General features: G+C 44.2%; 1 protein-coding gene across 4 annotated transcripts in view; it reads right to left on the reverse strand.

Moving 5' to 3' along the window:
- The window catches only part of LOC139394117 (attractin-like), a 252,717-nt gene that overhangs the window by 156,387 nt on the left and 74,964 nt on the right, over positions 1-21,366 (reverse strand). For all 4 annotated transcript variants that reach the window (XM_071142146.1, XM_071142145.1, XM_071142147.1 and 1 more), the window contains exons 11-14: positions 11,075-11,159; positions 7,974-8,197; positions 4,652-4,773; positions 4,352-4,490 (exon numbers count right to left, since the gene is read on the reverse strand). In XM_071142146.1, coding sequence (XP_070998247.1) covers positions 4,352-4,490; positions 4,652-4,773; positions 7,974-8,197; positions 11,075-11,159 — 570 coding nt within the window. The remainder of the gene's footprint in view (positions 1-4,351; positions 4,491-4,651; positions 4,774-7,973; positions 8,198-11,074; positions 11,160-21,366) is intronic.

The following is a 21,366-nucleotide window of genomic DNA, read 5'->3' on the forward strand; positions in this document are numbered from 1 at the left end:
GGGTTGACAAAGTAACGGGTTGACAAAGTAACGGGTTGACAAAGTAACGGGTTGACAAAGTAACGGGTTGACAAAGTAACGGGCTAACAAAGTAACGGGCTAACAAAGTAACGGGCTAACAAAGTAACGGGCTAACAAAGTAACGGGCTAACAAAGTAAAGGGTTAACAAAGTAACGGGCTAACAAAGTAACGGGCTAACAAAGTAACGGGCTAACAAAGTAACGGGCTAACAAAGTAACGGGCTAACAAAGTAAGGAAGTAAATTAAGCTTTGAAAGTTAATGCTAACAATTCCTACAGGTGTCCCAGATTTTCTAACTTCCAAACCCCTCTGTCTGTATAGAAGCAGTGTTGGAACGTACTGTGTTACCCTCTTAAAACCTGTTGCGACTCTAGGGGCAGTATTTTCATTTTTGGGAAAAAAACGTTCCCGTTTTAAACAGGATATTTTGTCAGGACAAGATGCTAGAATATGCATATAATTGACAGCTTTGGATAGAAAACACAAAAATTTCCAAAACTGTAAAGATATTGTCTGTGAGTATAACAGAACTGATGTTGCAGGCGAAAGCCTGAGAAAAATCCAATCCGGAAGTGCCCCAGGTTTTGCTGGGAAGTGCTGCGTTCCAATGAGTCCCCATTCAGCTGTGAATGTGCTATGAACCAGATTACGCGTTCTCCGTATTCCCCAAGGTGTCTACAGCATTGTGACGTAGTTTTACGCATTTCTGTTGAAGAATAGCCGTAGGCGGCCACATTGCGTAAGTGGTCACATGGTGGCTCCGAGAGAGATTCTCGCGTAAAATACAGAGGTAGCCATTACTCCAATCGGTTCTAATGAAAAACGAATTGTCCAGATGGATATATTATCGAATAGATATTTGAAAAACACCTTGAGGATTGATTATAAACAACGTTTGCCATGTTTCTGTCGATATTATGGAGCTAATTTGGTATATTTTTCGCCGTTTTCGTGACTGCAATTTCCAGGCGATTTCTCAGCCAAATGTGAAGAACAAACAGAGCTATTTCGCCTACAAAAATAATATTTTGGGAAAAAAAGTACTTTGGCTATCTACCTGGGAGTCTCGTGAGTGAAAACATCCGAAGTTCATCAAAGGTAAACTATTTAATTTGATTGCTTTTCTGATTTGTGTCAAGGTTGCCTGCTGCTAGCAAGGCATAATGCTATGCTAGGCTATCGATAAACTTACACAAATGCTTGTCTAGCTTTGGCTGTAAAGCATATTTTGAAAATCTGAGACGACAGGGTGATTAACAAAAGGCTAAGCTGTGTCTCAGTATATTTCATTTGTGATTTTCATGAATAAGAATATTTTCTAGGGATATTTATGTCCGTTGTGTTATGCTAATTAGTGTCAGGCGATGATTACGCTCCCGCATGCGGGATGGGGAGTCAGTATTAACAAAGGAAGACACACCATTATTACCCTTAACAGTGTAGGTATTTCCTTTAGACAAATTGCAAAAGAAAGGCACAGTGTCAGTGAGTACAGTTTCCTACACCATCAAAAAGGGACTTGAAAACTGGAGGAAACTCTGACAGGAAGAGGTCTGGCAGACCCAAAGCCACAACAGAATCAGAAGACAAGTTTCTGAGAGGCAACAGCTTGTGTGACAGGCGGCTCACACGACAACAACTTCAAGCACAGCTTCACACTGGTCGAAGTAAGCAAGTCTCAGTTTCAACTGTGAAGACAAGACTTGGAGCTGCAGGTTTAACAGGTCGCGTGATGACCGATGGCAAAATGAGAAAAAAAAAATAGGCTTGCCTGGGCCATGAAGCTCCGCCAGTGAATTACTGAAGACTGGAAGAAACCTACGGTTCATCACGCAGGGCTTTTGTACGCCGTCGAGTAGGTGACAAGATGGCTCCTCAGTGTATGACACCAACTGTCAAACATGGAGGAGGAAGTGTGATAATCTGGGGCTCTTTTGCTGGATCCGGAGTCTGCGACCTGCACAGCGGGAGTAGCACCCTGAACCAAAATGGCTACCCCAGCATTTTGCAGCGCCAGGCAATACCCTCTGGTGTTCGCCTAGTTGGTCAGGGGTTCATCCTACAGCAAGTTAATGACCCAAAACATACCTCCAGGCTATGTCACAACTACCTTAGAAGAAAAGAACAAGGCAGTAGGCTTCAAATCATGGAATGGCCAGCACAGTCTCCAGACTTAAATCCCATGGAGCTGGTTTGTGGTGAACTGGGCAGAAGCTAAGCAACCTACAAGTGCAACGCATTAGTGGGAACTTCTGCAACAGTGGTGGGAAGAACTTTCCCAACAATACTTGGTTTCCATTGTAGAAAGAACGAGCATCGTGTTCGGCTGTTATGTCTGCAAAAAGGTGGCTACTTTTGATGAGTCAAAAATGGAGATAGAATCGTTTTGTTCAACAACATTTTATGATTTCTTCGTCTCCAATTGTTTATCTGTTCTATGCTTTAATTTCAGAGTACATTAAGACATTAAACTGTGTGAATTTTAATTTAAAACATTTAAAAATGGAGGTGTTGTAAAACGTTTTACCTGTAGTGTATATAGATAGAGATATTCTCTAGAGGACAGGACAAGACAGGCTTTTTACCTGTAGTGTATATAGATAGAGATATTCTCTAGAGGACAGGACAAGACAGGATTTTTACATGTAGTGTATATAGATAGAGATATTCTCTAGAGGACAGGACAAGACAGGATTTTTACCGGTAGTGTATATAGATAGAGATATTCTCTAGAGGACAGGACAAGACAGGCTTTTTACCTGTAGTGTATATAGATAGAGATATTCTCTAGAGGACAGGACAAGACAGGATTTTTACCTGTAGTGTATATAGATAGAGATATTCTCTAGAGGACAGGACAAGACAGGATTTTTACCGGTAGTGTATATAGATAGAGATATTCTCTAGAGGACAGGACAAGACAGGATTTTTACCGGTAGTGTATATAGATAGAGATATTCTCTAGAGGACAGGAAAAGACAAGGGGTCAGTTTAAACATCCAACATTAACTGTCAACTGATCAGGAAAACATCAAAAGTAGAGATAGTGATAGGTCATTTTCTATTATATATGATTAATACTTAATTAGGAAGAACCAAATCCTACAATTACAGTACAGTATGCCATTATAACTAATACATAAAACAAAAATGAATTATTTAAGAAGTTAATACTAGTCACCATTACAGTTCTGATGAGATGTACAGTAGTATAAAACAGAAAAAAAAAAACGTTTGGTTTCTTACCAGGTAGAGAGATACTGTTCTGGGTTCTAACCAGGTAGAGAGATACTCTTCTGGGTTCTAACCAGGTAGAGAGATACTCTTCTGGGTTCTAACCAGGTAGAGAGATACGCTTCTGGGTTCTAACCAGGTAGAGAGATACTCTTCTGGGTTCTAACCAGGTAGAGAGATACTCTTCTGGGTTCTAACCAGGTAGAGAGATACTCTTCTGGGTTCTAACCAGGTAGAAAGATACTGTTCTGGGTTCTAACCAGGTAGAGAGATACTCTTCTGGGTTCTAACCAGGTAGAGAGATACTATTCTGGGTTCTAACCAGGTAGAGAGATACTCTTCTGGGTTCTAACCAGGTAGAGAGATACTCTTCTGGGTTCTAACCAGGTAGAGAGATACTCTTCTGGGTTCTAACCAGGTAGAGAGATACTCTTCTGGGTTCTAACCAGGTAGAGAGATACTCTTCTGGGTTCTAACCAGGTAGAGAGATACTCTTCTGGGTTCTTACCAGGTAGAGAGATACTCTTCTGGGTTCTAACCAGGTAGAGAGATACTCTTCTGGGTTCTAACCAGGTAGAGAGATACTCTTCTGGGTTCTAACCAGGTAGAGAGATACTCTTCTGGGTTCTAACCAGGTAGAGAGATACTCTTCTGGGTTCTAACCAGGTAGAGAGATACTCTTCTGGGTTCTAACCAGGTAGAGAGATACTCTTCTGGGTTCTAACCAGGTAGAGAGATACTCTTCTGGGTTCTAACCAGGTAGAGAGATACTCTTCTGGGTTCTAACCAGGTAGAGAGATACTCTTCTGGGTTCTAACCAGGTAGAGAGATACTCTTCTGGGTTCTAACCAGGTAGAGAGATACTCTTCTGGGTTCTAACCAGGTAGAGAGATACTATTCTGGGTTCTAACCAGGTAGAGAGATACTGTTCTGGGTTCTAACCAGGTAGAGAGATACTCTTCTGGGTTCTAACCAGGTAGAGAGATACTCTTCTGGTTTCTTACCAGGTAGAGATACACTTCTGGGTTCTAACCAGGTAGAGAGATACACTTCTGGGTTCTAACCACAAAAATAGGTACACTTCTGGTTTCTTACCAGGTAGAGAGATACACTCCTGGTTTCTGGGTTCCCACTGGCAGTTCTGGTCCACACCACAGCTCTTACAGCTGGTCTTCTTGTTGCAGACATATGACGGGTTGTCTTTGGGGCAGATACCATACTCCACTATGGCCCCCTGGGGTAGGAAGACACGTCTTACATTCACATACATGACGATTCCTGGATTTCCTGCTTTTACGAAAGTTACCGTACATTTTTCAACCCTAATGGTACCAAATACAAATTGTGTGAAAGTCCATCTTATCTAAATGTAAAGTAACCCGTCCCGGCCCTTACCGTGACGGCCGTGCAGTTGGAGCTCACGGAGACACACTGAACAGCACACCACTGGCAGCCGTTAGTATTGGCTGTACAGCTGTAGCAGTCCGTGTAGTGGTCACAACGATCGTTGTCAGCATCTACAATACAACCAGAGAGGACCTTGTTAAACCATACTTTGGTAAAATAATAGTAATAGTTTAGCACAGTATAGTACTAGTGTAGTACTAGTATAGTATAGCGTGGTATTGTATATTAGTAGTATAACATAGTAACAATGTATTTTATTTTATTTCACCTTTATTTAACCAGGTAGGCCAGTTGAGAACACCTTTATTTAACCAGGTGGGCTAGTTGAGAACACCTTTATTTAACCAGGTAGGCTAGTTGAGAACACCTTTATTTAACCAGGTGGGCTAGTTGAGAACACCTTTATTTAACCAGGTAGGCTAGTTGAGAACACCTTTATTTAACCAGGTAGGCTAGTTGAGAACACCTTTATTTAACCAGGTAGGCTAGTTGAGAACACCTTTATTTAACCAGGTAGGCTAGTTGAGAACACCTTTATTTAACCAGGTAGGCTAGTTGAGAACACCTTTATTTAACCAGGTAGGCCAGTTGAGAACAAGTTCTCATTTACAACTGCAACCTGGCCAAGATAAAGCAAAGCAGTTTGACACATACAACATATGAGTGAAGGATGCTTTGTTGCAATATAGGAAGCCAATTCTAGATTTAATTTTGGATTGGAGATGCCTTTAAACAGGTCAACATTCACAATGCCGCAGGACCATTACCAGGTCTTGTGAGCATGCTCTGACCAACTGGCAAGTGTCTTCACTGCTATTTTCAATCTCTCCCAGACCCAGTCTGTAACAGCTACATCTTTCAAGCAGACCACCACAGTCCCTGTGCCCAAGAACACTAAGGTAACCTGCCTAAATGACTACCGACCCGTAGCTGTCACGTGACAGTGATATGAAAGGCTGGACATGGCCCACATCAACACCATTTTCTCAGAAACCCTAGACCCACTCCAACTTGCATACCGCCCACACAGTTCCTCAGAATCTCTACTGCACTCCACACTGCCCTTTCTCACCTGGACAAAAGGAACACCTATGTGAGAATGCTGTTCATTGACTACAGCTCAGCGTTTAACACCATAGTGCCCTCAAAGCTCATCAATAAGCTAAGGACCCTGGGACTAAACACATCCCTCTGCAACTGGATCCTGGACTTCCTGACGGGCCGCCCCCAGGTGGTAAGGGTAGGTAACAACACATCTGCCATGCTGATCCTCAACACGGGGGCCCCTCAGGGGTGCGTACTCAGTCCCCTCCTGTACTCCCTGTTCACTCATGACTGCACGGCCAGGCACGACTCCAACACCATCATTAAGTTTGCTGATGACACAACAATAGTAGGCCTGATCACCGACAATGATGAGACAGCCTATAGTAAGGAGGTCAGAGACCTGACTGTGCAGTGCAAGGACAACAACCTCTCCCTCAATGTGATCAAGACAAAGGAGATTAAATATCAAATTTTCTGACAGCTGCGTCCTCTCCTTCACTGTCAAAACTAAGCAAATAATTATGTTGCAATTATAATTTTGCAACAACTCCAGGCAATATCCCAAATACAGGTGTGCCAAGCTTGTAGCATCATACCCAAGAAGACTCTAGACTGTAATCTCTGCCAAAGGTGCTTCAACATAATACTGAGTAAAGATGTCTGAATATTATATATTTTATTTTGCTTTGTCATTATCTGGTATTGTGTGTAGATTGATTAGGGGGAAAAACTATTTAATACATTTTAGAATAAGTCATTTGAAAAAGTCAAGGGGTCTGAATACATTCTGAATGCACTGTATATTATGGTATGTTTTTATATACAGGATAAAGTTGATAATTTCATAACAAGGAATCACTTTTACTACTCGGACTGCCGAAGAAGAGAAGCATGAAAATTATGTAGATCATCTCAGTCATCAGTTCTCAACCCAATTGAACATTTATGGAAGATTCTGGAACGGCACCTGAGACAGTGTTTTCCACCACCATAAAGAAAACACCAAATAATGGAATTTCTTGTAGAAAAATGTTGTTGCATCAATAGATGAAAGGATGCAACAAACACTAGAATTGAAGTGGCCCTATTAATACACTTTATGTTGGCGGTTCCTTTCATTTCGGCAGTTACCTGTACATCATTTACACACATGCAACACACACACTTCAGCTCAGAGAAGCCCAGCTCATGAGCTCCATCAGCAGCAGATTTGATTTGGGACAACGAATGTGTTTATGTGACAAATGGTATTGCATCTCACCGAATCTCATTGATTCGTTCCTCTAATCAAACAGAATCATTGAGAACTAAAATGAATTTTTCCTGTATCAAATCGGAGCCTATGTACAGTACCAGTCAAAAAGTTCGAACACACATTCTAATTCAAGGGTTTCCCTTTAATTTTCTTATTTTCTACATTGTATCCGAACTCCTCTCTCTCTGCATGTCCAGCCTACTCATTATCTCAGCCAATCACGGCTAGTGGGAAGGTTGCTGACTTTTTCTGTGGCTAAACCAACTAGGCCGGAATTTACTCGTATTTACAGATGGCATACAAGTTTGTTATTTAAGCAGAAGAAAGTTCACATGTTCCAGAAGGCATTTCTGCAACAAACTAAATATATATTAAAAAGGAAAAAAAACGACTGAAGTCGTGACTTGTGAGGTTTCCTGAATCGGGTCACATTTTCAAGTGATATTTCATATTTTGCGGTAATTGTGTTTTTGTCATAGTTCTCTCTTTGGGAACGGAAATCTCTTCATTAGCTAGCTTAACTACAAACTAGGTAGCTAACACTGTTGTTTTTTAGCAGACCAAGCTATTTTTTTAAAAACATTTTGTTGACTGTCGATCCTATTTATATGTAGCTAGCTAGCTGACGTTAACAAAAATATATGGTTAACATCAACTTATCCTGGCACCGCCACCTCCTGATGCTAACGTTACTCTCCATGCAGCCCTCTTTTGGAAAATCTATCAACTAAAATAAAAACAAAAAACAGATGATTCGCCCCCGGTCGTAAAGACCATCCCACCTTGTCGTTGCTAAAACCACTAGACAAAGTTAGCTAGTTGTTTCCAAACACACCGGAAGTACCTCAAACAGCAGTTCAAAAGGTCTATAGGGCCATTATGGTTATAAGGCCTTAATAAAATACCAGGAAGAGCAGGGTTTATTTTCTCTTTGATAAGGGAGGTAGTAAACTGTATGATGGTAAGTGGGGGTAAGTTAGAGGTTCGTTAGATAGACAGGTTACCTACATGTTCTGGTTCCACAGGAGGCCAAGACGGTCTGCTCATCCAGGAATCCGGGGTTCGAGTCCCAAGGCTGGCAGGTCCCTAGGGTAGCATTCCAGAGGCAGTGAACTCCCAGCCAGGTTGCTGCACAGACGGCAGCGTTGGGAGCGCTGGAGCAGCTGGCTGGCGTATACATCAGAATGTCACTCAGCAGGAGACTGTTAAACCCCCCGAACACGTACATTACACTGGAGGAGAGAGAGGGGAAAAAGGAGAGTGAGAGAGAGAAAGAGAGAGAGGGGGAAAAGGAGAGTGAGAGAGAGAAAGAGAGAGAGGGGAAAAAAGGAGAGTGAGAGAGAGAAAGAGAGAGAGCGTGCGAGAGGGCTGTGGTGTAAGACAGGGATGCAGCTTGAGCCCCACCCTCTTCAACATATATATCAACGTATTGGCGAGGGCACCTAGAACAGTCCGCAGCACGCGGCCTCACCCTACTAGAATCTGAAGTCAAATGTCTACTGTTTGCTGATGATCTGGTGCTTTTGTCACCAACCAAGGAAGGCCTACAGCAGCACCTAGATCTTCTGCAGATTCTGTCAGACCTGGGCCCTGACAGACCTGGGCCCTGACAGTAAATCTCAGAAAGACAAAAATAATGGTGTTCCAAAAAAGGTCCAGTTGCTAGGACCACAAATACAAATTCCATCTAGACACTATTACCCTAGAGCACACAAAACAACGATACATACCTCGGCCTAAACATCAGCGCCACAGGTAACTTTCACAAAGCTGTGAACGATCTGAGAGACAAGGCAAGAAGGGCCTTCTACACCATCAAAAGAAACATAAAATTCAACATACCAATTAGGATCTGGCTAAAAATACTTGAATCAGTTATAGAACCCATTGGCCTTTATAGTTGTGAGGTGTGGGGTCTGCTCACCAACCAAGAATTCACAAAATGAGACAAACACCAAATTGAGACTCTGCATGCAGAATTCTGCAAAAATATCCTCCGTGTACAACGTAGAACACCAAATAATGCATGCAGAGCAGAATTAGGTCGATATCCACGATTTATCAAAATCAAGAAAAGAGCAGTTAAATTCTACAACCACCTAAAAGGAAGCGATTCCCAAACCTTCCATAACAAAGCCATCACCTACAGAGAGATGAACCTGGAGAAGAGTCCCCTAAGCCATCTGGTCCTGGGGCTCTGTTCACAAACACAACCTACAGAGCCCCAGGACAGCAGCACAATTAGACCCAACCAAATCATGAGAAAACAAAAAGATAATCACTTCACACATTAGAAAGAATGAACAAAACAACAACACTGGGGCCCCATAGGGGTGCGTGCTCAGCCTCCTCCTGTACTCCCTGTTCACCCACGACTGCGTGGCCACGCACGCCTCTAACTCAATCATCAACTTTGCTGACGACACATCAGTTGTAGGCCTGATTACAAACAACAACGAGACAGGGAGAATGTGCATTGGCAGAGTGGTGCCAGGAAAATAACCTCTCCCTCAACAAAACTAAGGGGCTGATTGTGGACTACAGGAGACAGCAGAGAGAGCAGGCCCCCATCAACTAGGAACTTTAGCGTTTCGCTCCACGCAACATAACACCTGCTAACTGTGTACGCGACCAATCAAATGTTATTCGAAATCCTCTACATGCCCTACTTCCTGTGTGATGTCATCCTGACAGACCCCTGACAGAGGTCACAGTCACCAGCCCTGGAGGGGCTGCAGGGGGGAGCAGTCACCCCCGGCTGATCTGAGGAGGGGAATGAGAGGGGACAGGATGATGTCCTGCCTAATCTGAGGAGGAGGATGAGAGGGGACAGGATGATGTCCTGCCTAATCTGAGGAGGAGGATGAGAGGGGACAGGATGATGTCCTGCCTAATCTGAGGAGGAGAATGAGAGGGGACAGGTTGATGTCCTGCCTAATCTGAGGAGGAGAATGAGAGGGGACAGGTTGATGTCCTGCCTAATCTGAGGAGGAGGATGAGAGGGGACAGGATGATGTCCTGCCTAATCTGAGGTGGAGGATGAGAGGGGACAGGCTGATGTCCTGCCTAATCTGAGGAGGAGAATGAGAGGGGACAGGTTGATGTCCTGCCTAATCTGAGGAGGAGGATGAGAGGGGACAGGCTGATGTCCTGCCTAATCTGAGGAGGAGAATGAGAGGGGACAGGTTGATGTCCTGCCTAATCTGAGGAGGAGGATGAAAGGGGACAGGTTGATGTCCTGCCTAATCTGAGGTGGAGGATGAGAGGGGACAGGCTGATGTCCTGCCTAATCTGAGGAGGAGAATGAGAGGGGACAGGTTGATGTCCTGCCTAATCTGAGGAGGAGGATGAGAGGGGACAGGATGATGTCCTGACTAATCTGAGGAGGAGGATGAGAGGGGACAGGTTGATGTCCTGCCTAATCTGAGGAGGAGGATGAGAGGGGATAGGATGATATCCTGCCTAATCTGAGGTGGAGGATGAGAGGGGACAGGTTGATGTCCTGACTAATCTGAGGAGGAGGATGAGAGGGGACAGGATGATGTCCTGACTAATCTGAGGAGGAGGATGAGAGGGGACAGGTTGATGTCCTGCCTAACGTTCTACCTCAGAGCTCTTAATAATCAACTACATAATCTATGGACAGAACTGGTTTTAAAGGTCAGTTGGCTTTTTCCTCACCCAGTTTACTGTACACCACCTGTCCCAGTTTACTGTACACCACCTGTCCCAGTTTACTGTCCACTGCCTGTCCCAGTTTACTGTCCACTGCCTGTCCCAGTTTACTGTCCAACGCCTGTCCCAGTTTACTGTCCAACGCCTGTCCCAGTTTACTGTCCAACGCCTGTCCCAGTTTACTGTCCACTGCCTGTCCCAGTTTACTGTCCACTGCCTGTCCCAGTTTACTGTCCAACGCCTGTCCCAGTTTACTGTCCACTGCCTGTCCCAGTTTACTGTCCACTGCCTGTCCCAGTTTACTGTCCACTGCCTGTCCCAGTTTACTGTACCATGCCTGTCCCAGTTTACTGTACAACACCTGTACAACATGTGTCCCTCTGTCCCAATAGAACGTGTCTCTGTACCTGACCAATCAGAGGGTGTTTCCGTACCTGTCACTGTAGATGGCTGTGTGTCCGAAGCGGTTGACATCATGGTGGAGGTCTGGTCTGGACAGCACTGACCACTCATCACATGCTGAAGAGAACAGGGGACGAGTTACACACTTTTATCTGTTGCTAAATCTGGACAATGAGAACATTCTAGAAAAGAAAGAGAAAACAGACAGGGAAAACTCAATTTGACAAAAACGTTAATGTATTGATGTAGCTACCCTCTGTGGTAGTAGCAGAATGTATTGATGTAGCTACCCTCTGTGGTAGTAGCAGAATGTATTGATGTAGCTACCCTCTGTGGTAGTACCAGAATGTATTGATGTAGCTACCCTCTGTGGTAGTAGGGGTAGTACCAGAATGTATTGATGTAGCTACCATCTGTGGTAGTAGAGGTAGTAGCAGAATGTATTGATGTAGCTACCCTCTGTGGTAGTACCAGAATGTATTGATGTAGCTACCCTCTGTGGTAGTAGGGGTAGTACCAGAATGTATTGATGTAGCTACCCTCTGTGGTAGTAGAGGTAGTAGCAGAATGTATTGATGTAGCTACCTTCTGTAGTAGTAGCAGAATGTATTGATGTAGCTACCCTCTGTGGTAGTAGGGGTAGTAGTAGAATGTATTGATGTAGCTACCTTCTGTGGTAGAGGTAGTAGCAGAATGTATTGATGTAGCTACCCTCTGTGGTAGAGGTAGTAGCAGAATGTATTGATGTAGCTACCCTCTGTGGTAGTAGAGGTAGTAGTAGAATGTATTGATGTAGCTACCTTCTGTGGTAGTAGCAGAATGTATTGATGTAGCTACCCTCTGTGGTAGTAGAGGTAGTAGCAGAATGTATTGATGTAGCTACCCTCTGTGGTAGTAGAGGTAGTAGCAGAATGTATTGATGTAGCTACCCTCTGTGGTAGTACCAGCATGTATTGATGTAGCTACCCTCTGTGGTAGTAGAGGTAGTAGCAGAATGTATTGATGTAGCTACCCTCTGTGGTAGTACCAGCATGTATTGATGTAGCTACCCTCTGTGGTAGTAGGGGTAGTAGCAGAATGTATTGATGTAGCTACCCTCTGTGGTACTAGAGGTAGTAGCAGAATGTATTGATGTAGCTACCCTCTGTGGTAGTAGAGGTAGTAGCAGAATGTATTGATGTAGCTACCCTCTGTGGTAGTAGCAGAATGTATTGATGTAGCTACCCTCTGTGGTAGTAGAGGTAGTAGCAGAATGTATTGATGTAGCTACCCTCTGTGGTAGTAGCAGAATGTATTGATGTAGCTACCCTCTGTGGTTGTAGAGGTAGTAGCAGAATGTATTGATGTAGCTACCCTCTGTGGTAGTAGAGGTAGTAGCAGAATGTATTGATGTAGCTACCCTCTGTGGTAGTAGCAGAATGTATTGATGTAGCTACCCTCTGTGGTTGTAGAGGTAGTAGCAGAATGTATTGATGTAGCTACCCTCTGTGGTAGTAGAGGTAGTAGCAGAATGTATTGATGTAGCTACCCTCTGTGGTAGTAGAGGTAGTAGCAGAATGTATTGATGTAGCTACCCTCTGTGGTTGTAGAGGTAGTAGCAGAATGTATTGATATAGCTACCTTCTGTGGTAGTAGCAGAATGTATTAATGTAGCTACCCTCTGTGGTAGTAGCAGAGTGTACTGATGTAGCTACCCTCTGTGGTAGTAGCAGAATGTATTGATGTAGCTACCCTCTGTGGTAGTAGCAGAATGTATTGATGTAGCTACCCTCTGTGGTAGTAGCAGAATGTATTGATGTAGCTACCCTCTGTGGTAGTAGAGGTAGTAGCAGAATGTATTGATGTAGCTACCCTCTGTGGTAGAGGTAGTAGCAGAATGTATTGATGTAGATACCCTCTGTGGTAGTAGAGGTAGTAGCATAATGTATTGATGTAGCTACCCTCTGTGGTAGTAGAGGTAGTAGCAGAATGTATTGATGTAGCTACCCTCTGTGGTAGTAGCAGAATGTATTGATGTAGCTACCCTCTGTGGTAGTAGAGGTAGTAGCAGAATGTATTGATGTAGCTACCCTCTGTGGTAGTAGCAGAATGTATTGATGTAGCTACCCTCTGTGGTACTAGAGGTAGTAGCAGAATGTATTGATGTAGCTACCCTCTGTGGTACTAGAGGTAGTAGCAGAATGTATTGATGTAGCTACCCTTTGTGGTAGTAGAGGTAGGATAATGTATTAATGTAGCTGCCCTCTGTGGTAGTACCCGAATGTATTGATGTAGCTACCCTCTGTGGTAGTAGCAGAATGTATTGATGTAGCTACCCTCTGTGGTACTAGAGGTAGTAGCATAATGTGTTGATGTAGCTACCCTCTGTGGTACTAGAGGTAGTAGCAGAATGTATTGATGTAGCTACCCTCTGTGGTAGTACCAGAATGTATTGATGTAGCTACCCTCTGTGGTAGTAGAGGTAGTACCAGAATGTATTGATGTAGCTACCCTCTGTGGTAGTAGAGGTAGGATAATGTATTAATGTAGCTGCCCTCTGTGGTAGTACCAGAATGTATTGATGTAGCTACCCTCTGTGGTAGTAGAGGTAGTATCAGAATGTATTGATGTAGCTACCCTCTGTGGTAGTAGTAGAGTGTATTGATGTAGCTACCCTCTGTGGTAGTAGAGGTAGTAGCATAATGTATTGATGTAGCTACCCTCTGTGGTAGTAGTAGAATGTATTGATGTAGCTACCCTCTGTGGTAGTAGAGGTAGTAGCAGAATGTATTGATATAGCTACCCTCTGTGGTAGTAGCAGAATGTATTGATGTAGCTACCCTCTGTGGTAGTAGAGGTAGTAGCAGAATGTACTGATGTAGCTACCCTCTGTGGTAGAGGTAGTAGCAGAATGTACTGATGTAGCTACCCTCTGTGGTAGTAGAGGTAGTAGCAGAATGTATTGATGTAGTTACCCTCTGTGGTAGTAGCAGAATGTATTGATGTAGCTACCCTCTGTGGTAGTAGAGGTAGTAGCAGAATGTATTGATGTAGTTACCCTCTGTGGTAGTAGCAGAATGTATTGATGTAGCTACCCTCTGTGGTAGTAGAGGTAGTAGCAGAATGTATTGATGTAGTTACCCTCTGTGGTAGTAGCAGAATGTATTGATGTAGCTACCCTCTGTGGTAGTAGCAGAATGTATTGATGTAGCTACCCTCTGTGGTAGTAGAGGTAGTAGCAGAATGTATTGATGTAGCTACCCTCTGTGGTACTAGAGGTAGTAGCAGAATGTATTGATGTAGCTACCCTCTGTGGTAGTAGAGGTAGTAGCAGAATGTATTGATGTAGCTACCCTCTGTGGTAGTAGAGGTAGTAGCAGAATGTATTGATGTAGCTACCCTCTGTGGTAGTAGAGGTAGTAGCAGAATGTATTGATGTAGCTACCCTCTGTGGTACTAGAGGTTGTAGCAGCATGTATTGATGTAGCTACCCTCTGTGGTAGTAGCAGAATGTATTGATGTAGCTACCCTCTGTGGTAGTAGCAGAATGTATTGATGTAGCTACCCTCTGTGGTAGTACCAGCATGTATTGATGTAGCTACCCTCTGTGGAAGTAGAGGTAGTAGTAGAATGTATTGATGTAGCTACCTTCTGTGGTAGAAGCAGAATGTATTGATGTAGCTACCTTCTGTGGTATCAGCAGAATATATTGATGTAGCTACCCTCTGTGGTAGTAGCAGAATGTATTGATGTAGCTACCCTCTGTGGTAGTAGCAGAATGTATTGATGTAGCTACCCTCTGTGGTAGTAGAGGTAGTAGTAGAATGTATTGATGTAGCTACCCTCTGTGGTAGTAGCAGCATGTATTGATGTAGCTACCCTCTGTGGTAGTAGCAGAATGTATTGATGTAGCTACCCTCTGTGGTAGTACCAGCATGTATTGATGTAGCTACCCTCTGTGGAAGTAGAGGTAGTAGTAGAATGTATTGATGTAGCTACCCTCTGTGGTAGTACCAGCATGTATTGATGTAGCTACCCTCTGTGGTAGTAGAGGTATAATAATGTATTGATGTAGCTACCCTCTGTGGTAGAAGCAGAATGTATTGATGTAGCTACCCTCTGTGGTAGTACCAGCATGTATTGATGTAGCTACCCTCTGTGGTAGTAGAGGTATAATAATGTATTGATGTAGCTACCCTCTGTGGTAGTAGCAGAATGTATTGATATAGCTACCCTCTGTGGTAGTAGCAGAATGTATTGATGTAGCTACCCTCTGTGGTAGTACCAGCATGTATTGATGTAGCTACCCTCTGTGGTAGTAGAGGTATAATAATGTATTGATGTAGCTACCCTCTGTGGTAGTAGCAGAATGTATTGATATAGCTACCCTCTGTGGTAGTAGCAGAATGTATTGATGTAGCTATCCTCTGTGGTAGTAGCAGAATGTATTGATATAGCTACCCTCTGTGGTAGTAGAGGTTGTAGTAGAATGTATTGATGTAGCTACCTTCTGTGGTAGTAGCAGAATGTATTGATGTAGCTACCCTCTGTGGTAGTAGCAGAATGTATTGATGTAGCTACCCTCTGTGGTAGTAGCAGAATGTATTGATGTAGCTACCTTCTGTGGTAGTAGCAGAATGTATTGATATAGCTACCCTCTGTGGTAGTAGAGGTTGTAGTAGAATGTATTGATGTAGCTACCTTCTGTGGTAGTAGCAGAATGTATTGATGTAGCTACCCTCTGTAGTAGTAGCAGAATGTATTGATGTAGCTACCCTCTGTGGTAGTAGAGGTAGTAGTAGAATGTATTGATGTAGCTACCCTCTGTGGTAGTACCAGCATGTATTGATGTAGCTACCCTCTGTGGTAGTAGAGGTAGCAGCAGGATGTAGTGATGTAGCTACCCTCTGTGGTAGTAGAGGTTGCAGCAGGATGTAGTGATGTAGCTACCCTCTGTGGTAGTAGCAGAATGTATTGATATAGCTACCCTCTGTGGTAGTAGAGGTAGTAGCAGAATGTATTGATGTAGCTACCCTCTGTGGTAGTAGCAGAATGTATTGATATAGCTACCCTCTGTGGTAGTAGAGGTAGTAGCAGAATGTATTGATATAGCTACCCTCTGTGGTAGTAGAGGTAGTAGCAGAATGTATTGATATAGCTACCCTCTGTGGTAGTAGAGGTAGTAGCAGAATGTATTGATGTAGCTACCCTCTGTGGTAGAGGTAGTAGCAGAATGTATTGATGTAGCTACCCTCTGTGGTAGTAGAGGTAGTAGTAGAATGTATTGATGTAGCTACCCTCTGTGGTAGTAGAGGTAGTAGCAGAATGTATTGATGTAGCTACCCTCTGTGGTACTAGAGGTAGTAGCAGAATGTATTGATGTAGCTACCCTCTGTGGTAGAGGTAGTAGCAGAATGTATTGATATAGCTACCTTCTGTGGTAGTAGCAGAATGTATTGATATAGCTACCCTCTGTGGTAGTAGAGGTAGTAGCAGAATGTATTAATGTAGCTACCCTCTGTGGTAGTAGGGGTAGTAGCAGAATGTATTGATGTAGCTACCCTCTGTGGTAGAGGTAGTAGCAGAATGTATTGATATAGCTACCCTCTGTGGTAGTAGCAGAATGTATTGATGTAGCTACCCTCTGTGGTAGTACCAGCATGTATTGATGTAGCTACCCTCTGTGGTAGTAGAGGTAGCAGCAGGATGTAGTGATGTAGCTACCCTCTGTGGTAGTAGAGGTAGTAGCAGAATGTATTGATATAGCTACCCTCTGTGGTAGTACCAGCATGTATTGATGTAGCTACCCTCTGTGGTAGTAGCAGAATGTATTGATGTAGCTACCCTCTATGGTACTAGAGGTAGTAGCAGAATGTATTGATGTAGCTACCCTCTGTGGTAGTACCAGAATGTATTGATATAGCTACCCTCTGTGGTAGTAGCAGAATGTATTGATGTAGCTACCCTCTGTGGTAGTAGGGGTAGTACCAGAATGTATTAATGTAGCTACCCTCTGTGGTAGTAGAGGTAGTAGCAGAATGTATTGATATAGCTACCCTCTGTGGTAGTACCAGCATGTATTGATGTAGCTACCCTCTGTGGTAGTAGCAGAATGTATTGATGTAGCTACCCTCTATGGTACTAGAGGTAGTAGCAGAATGTATTGATATAGCTACCCTCTGTGGTAGTAGCAGAATGTATTGATATAGCTACCCTCTGTGGTAGTAGCAGAATGTATTGATGTAGCTACCCTCTGTGGTAGTAGGGGTAGTACCATAATGTATTAATGTAGCTACCCTCTGTGGTAGTAGAGGTAGTAGCAGAATGTATTGATGTAGCTACCCTCTGTGGTAGTAGCAGAATGTATTGATGTAGCTACCCTCTGTGGTAGTAGTAGAATGTATTGATGTAGCTACCCTCTGTGGTAGTAGAGGTAGTAGCAGAATGTATTGATGTAGATACCCTCTGTGGTAGTAGCAGAATGTATTGATGTAGCTACCCTCTGTGGTAGTAGAGGTAGGATCATGTATTAATGTAGCTACCCTCTGTGGTAGTAGAGGTAGTAGCAGAATGTATTGATGTAGCTACCCTCTGTGGTAGTAGCAGAATGTATTAATGTAGCTACCCTCTGTGGTAGTAGAGGTAGTAGCATAATGTATTGATGTAGCTACCCTCTGTGGTAGTAGAGGTAGTAGCAGAATGTATTGATGTAGCTACCCTCTGTGGTAGTAGCATAATGTATTGATGTAGCTACCCTCTGTGGTAGTAGCAGAATGTATTGTTGTAGCTTCCCTCTGTGGTAGTAGCAGAATGTATTGATGTAGCTACCCTCTGTGGTAGTAGCATAATGTATTGATGTAGCTACCCTCTGTGGTAGTAGCATAATGTATTGATGTAGCTTCCCTCTGTGGTAGTAGGGGTAGCAGCAGAATGTGTTGATGTAGCTACCCTCTGTGGTAGTAGAGGTAGGATAATGTATTGATGTAGCTACCCTCTGTGGTAGTAGAGGTAGGATAATGTATTGATGTAGCCACCCTCTGTGGTAGTAGAGGTAGGATAATGTTTTGATGTAGCTACCCTCTGTGGTAGTAGAGGTAGGATAATGTATTGATGTAGCTGGTCTTGAGACACAAGGCTTCCACATCGTGTTACTACTCTACAAGGCCAGTGTCTCTCTGCAGTACTGTTGTGGGTACACCGCTCCCTCTGGTGGTCCTGACTGCTAACAGCAGACTGACGATCAGTTCTGAACTAACGTCAGGTGAAGGATCAGTCTTAAATCGTCCGTTACAGTAAACAGGCCTTAAATCATCTTTTCTAATGACTTCAGCTTGTTAAGAAGGAACCATTAGTCCTCAGAGCAAGTCAGTCAGTCTCTGCCGTAATTACACAACAATTACCTAGCTGTCCCCAGAGGCCCATTCTTCCGAGAGGGTTCTCTGGGATTATCGCCACGGCTGTGTACATCCCATCCCAAGCCGACAGCAAAAAAGCTCCCAAAGATCTTTGTTCGACCCTGAACAACCTGGAGACCACATTCCCGGAGGTAGTTGTTGCGGGGGCTTTAACAAAACTAATTTGAGAACCATGCTCCCAAACTTTTATCAACACAGCGACTGTCTAACTCAGGGGTTGGACACAAGGCTCCTAGCGATCGCAGATTGCAAAAGGAAAGCCAGCCACATCACCAACGCCGCCATACCGGCTAAACTAAAGACCTTTTTCTCAAGAATCGAACACAATGACGCTGATCTGCAGAGGAGACAACACAATGACCCTGATCTGCTGAGGAGACAACACAATGACCCTGATCTGCTGAGGAGACAACACAATGACTCGGATCTGCTGAGGAGACAACACAATGACTGATCTGCTGAGGAGACAACACAATGACCCTGATCTGCTGAGGAGACAACACAATGACTCAGATCTGTAGAGGAGACAACACAATGACTGATCTGCAGAGGAGACAACACAATGACTGATCTGCTGAGGAGACAACACAATGACTGATCTGCTGAGGAGACAACACAATGACCCTGATCTGCAGAGGAGACAACACAATGACCCTGATCTGCTGAGGAGACAACACAATGACTGATCTGCTGAGGAGACAACACAATGACTGATCTGCTGAGGAGACAACACAATGACCTTGATCTGCTGAGGAGACAACACAATGACTCTGATCTGCAGAGGAGACAATACAATGACTATGATCTGCAGAGGAGACAACACAATGACCCTGATCTGCCGAGGAGACAACACAATGACCCTGATCTGCCGAGGAGACAACACAATGACCCTGATCTGCCGAGGAGACAACACAATGACTGATCTGCTGAGGAGACAACACAATGACTGATCTGCTGAGGAGACAACACAATGACCCTGATCTGCTGAGGAGACAACACAATGACCCTGATCTGCTGAGGAGACAACACAATGACTCGGATCTGCTGAGGAGACAACACAATGACTGATCTGCTGAGGAGACAACACAATGACTCTGATCTGCAGAGGAGACAATACAATGACTATGATCTGCAGAGGAGACAACACAATGACTCTGATCTGCAGAGGAGACAACACAATGACTCTGATCTGCCGAGGAGACAACATAATGACCCTGATCTGCCGAGGAGACAACACAATGACCCTGATCTGCTGAGGAGACAACACAATGACTGCTCTGCTGAGGAGACAACACAATGACCCTGATCTGCCGAGGAGACAACACAATGACCCTGATCTGCTGAGGAGACAACACAATGACTCAGATCTGCTGAGGAGACAACACAATGAATCGGATCTGCTGAGGAGACAACACAATGACCTTGATCTGCTGAGGAGACAACACAATGACTCTGATCTGCAGAGGAGACAATACAATGACTATGATCTGCAGAGGAGACAACGCAATGACTCTGATCTGCAGAGGAGACAACACAATGACTCTGATCTGCCGAGGAGACAACACAATGACCCTGATCTGCCGAGGAGACAACACAATGACCCCGATCTGCTGAGGAGACAACACAATGACTGATCTGCTGAGGAGACAACACAATGACCCTGATCTGCTGAGGAGACAACACAATGACCCTGATCTGCTGAGGAGACAACACAATGACCCTGATCTGCTGAGGAGACAACACAATGACCCTGATCTGCTGAGGAGACAGCACAATGACCCTGATCTGCTGAGGAGACAACACAATGACCTTGATCTGCTGATGAGACAACACAATGACTATTCTGCAGAGGAGACAACACAATGACTCTGATCTGCCGAGGAGACAACACAATGACCCTGATCTGCTGAGAGGAGACAACACAATGACCCTGATCTGCTGAGGAGACAACACAATGACCCTGATCTGCTGAGGAGACAACACAATGACCCTGATCTGCTGAGGAGACAACACAATGACCTTGATCTGCTGAGGAGACAACACAATGACTGATCTGCAGAGGAGACAACACAATGACTCTGATCTGCAGAGGAGACAACACAATGACCCTGATCTGCAGAGGAGACAACGCAATGACTCTGATCTGCAGAGGAGACAACACAATGACTCTGATCTGCCGAGGAGACAACACAATGACCCTGATCTGCCGAGGAGACAACACAATAACCCTGATCTGCTGAGGAGACAACACAATGACTGATCTGCTGAGGAGACAACACAATGACCCTGATCTGCTGAGGAGACAACACAATGACCCTGATCTGCTGAGGAGACAACACAATGACCCTGATCTGCTGAGGAGACAACACAATGACCCTGATCTGCTGAGGAGACAACACAATGACCCTGATCTGATGAGGAGACAGCACAATGACCCTGATCTGCTGAGGAGACAACACAATGACCTTGATCTGCTGAGGAGACAACACAATGACTGATCTGCAGAGGAGACAACACAATGACCCTGATCTGCAGAGGAGACAACACAATGACTCTGATCTGCCGAGGAGACAACACAATGACCCTGATCTGCTGAGGAGACAACACAATGACCCTGATCTGCTGAGGAGACAACACAATGACTGATCTGCTGAGGAGACAACACAATGACCCTGATCTGCTGAGGAGACAACACAATGGCCCTGATCTGCTGAGGAGACAACACAATGGAACTGATCTGCTGAGGAGACAACACAATGACCCTGATCTGCTGAGGAGACAACACAATGACCCTGATCTGCTGAGGAGACAACACTATGACCCTGATCTGCTGAGGAGACAACACAATGACCCTGATCTGCTGAGGAGACAACACAATGACCTTGATCTGCTGAGGAGTCAACACAATGACTCTGATCTGCAGAGGAGAC

This window comes from Oncorhynchus clarkii, unplaced genomic scaffold (genome assembly GCF_045791955.1).
Source record: "Oncorhynchus clarkii lewisi isolate Uvic-CL-2024 unplaced genomic scaffold, UVic_Ocla_1.0 unplaced_contig_2974_pilon_pilon, whole genome shotgun sequence".
Lineage (NCBI taxonomy): Eukaryota > Metazoa > Chordata > Actinopteri > Salmoniformes > Salmonidae > Oncorhynchus > Oncorhynchus clarkii.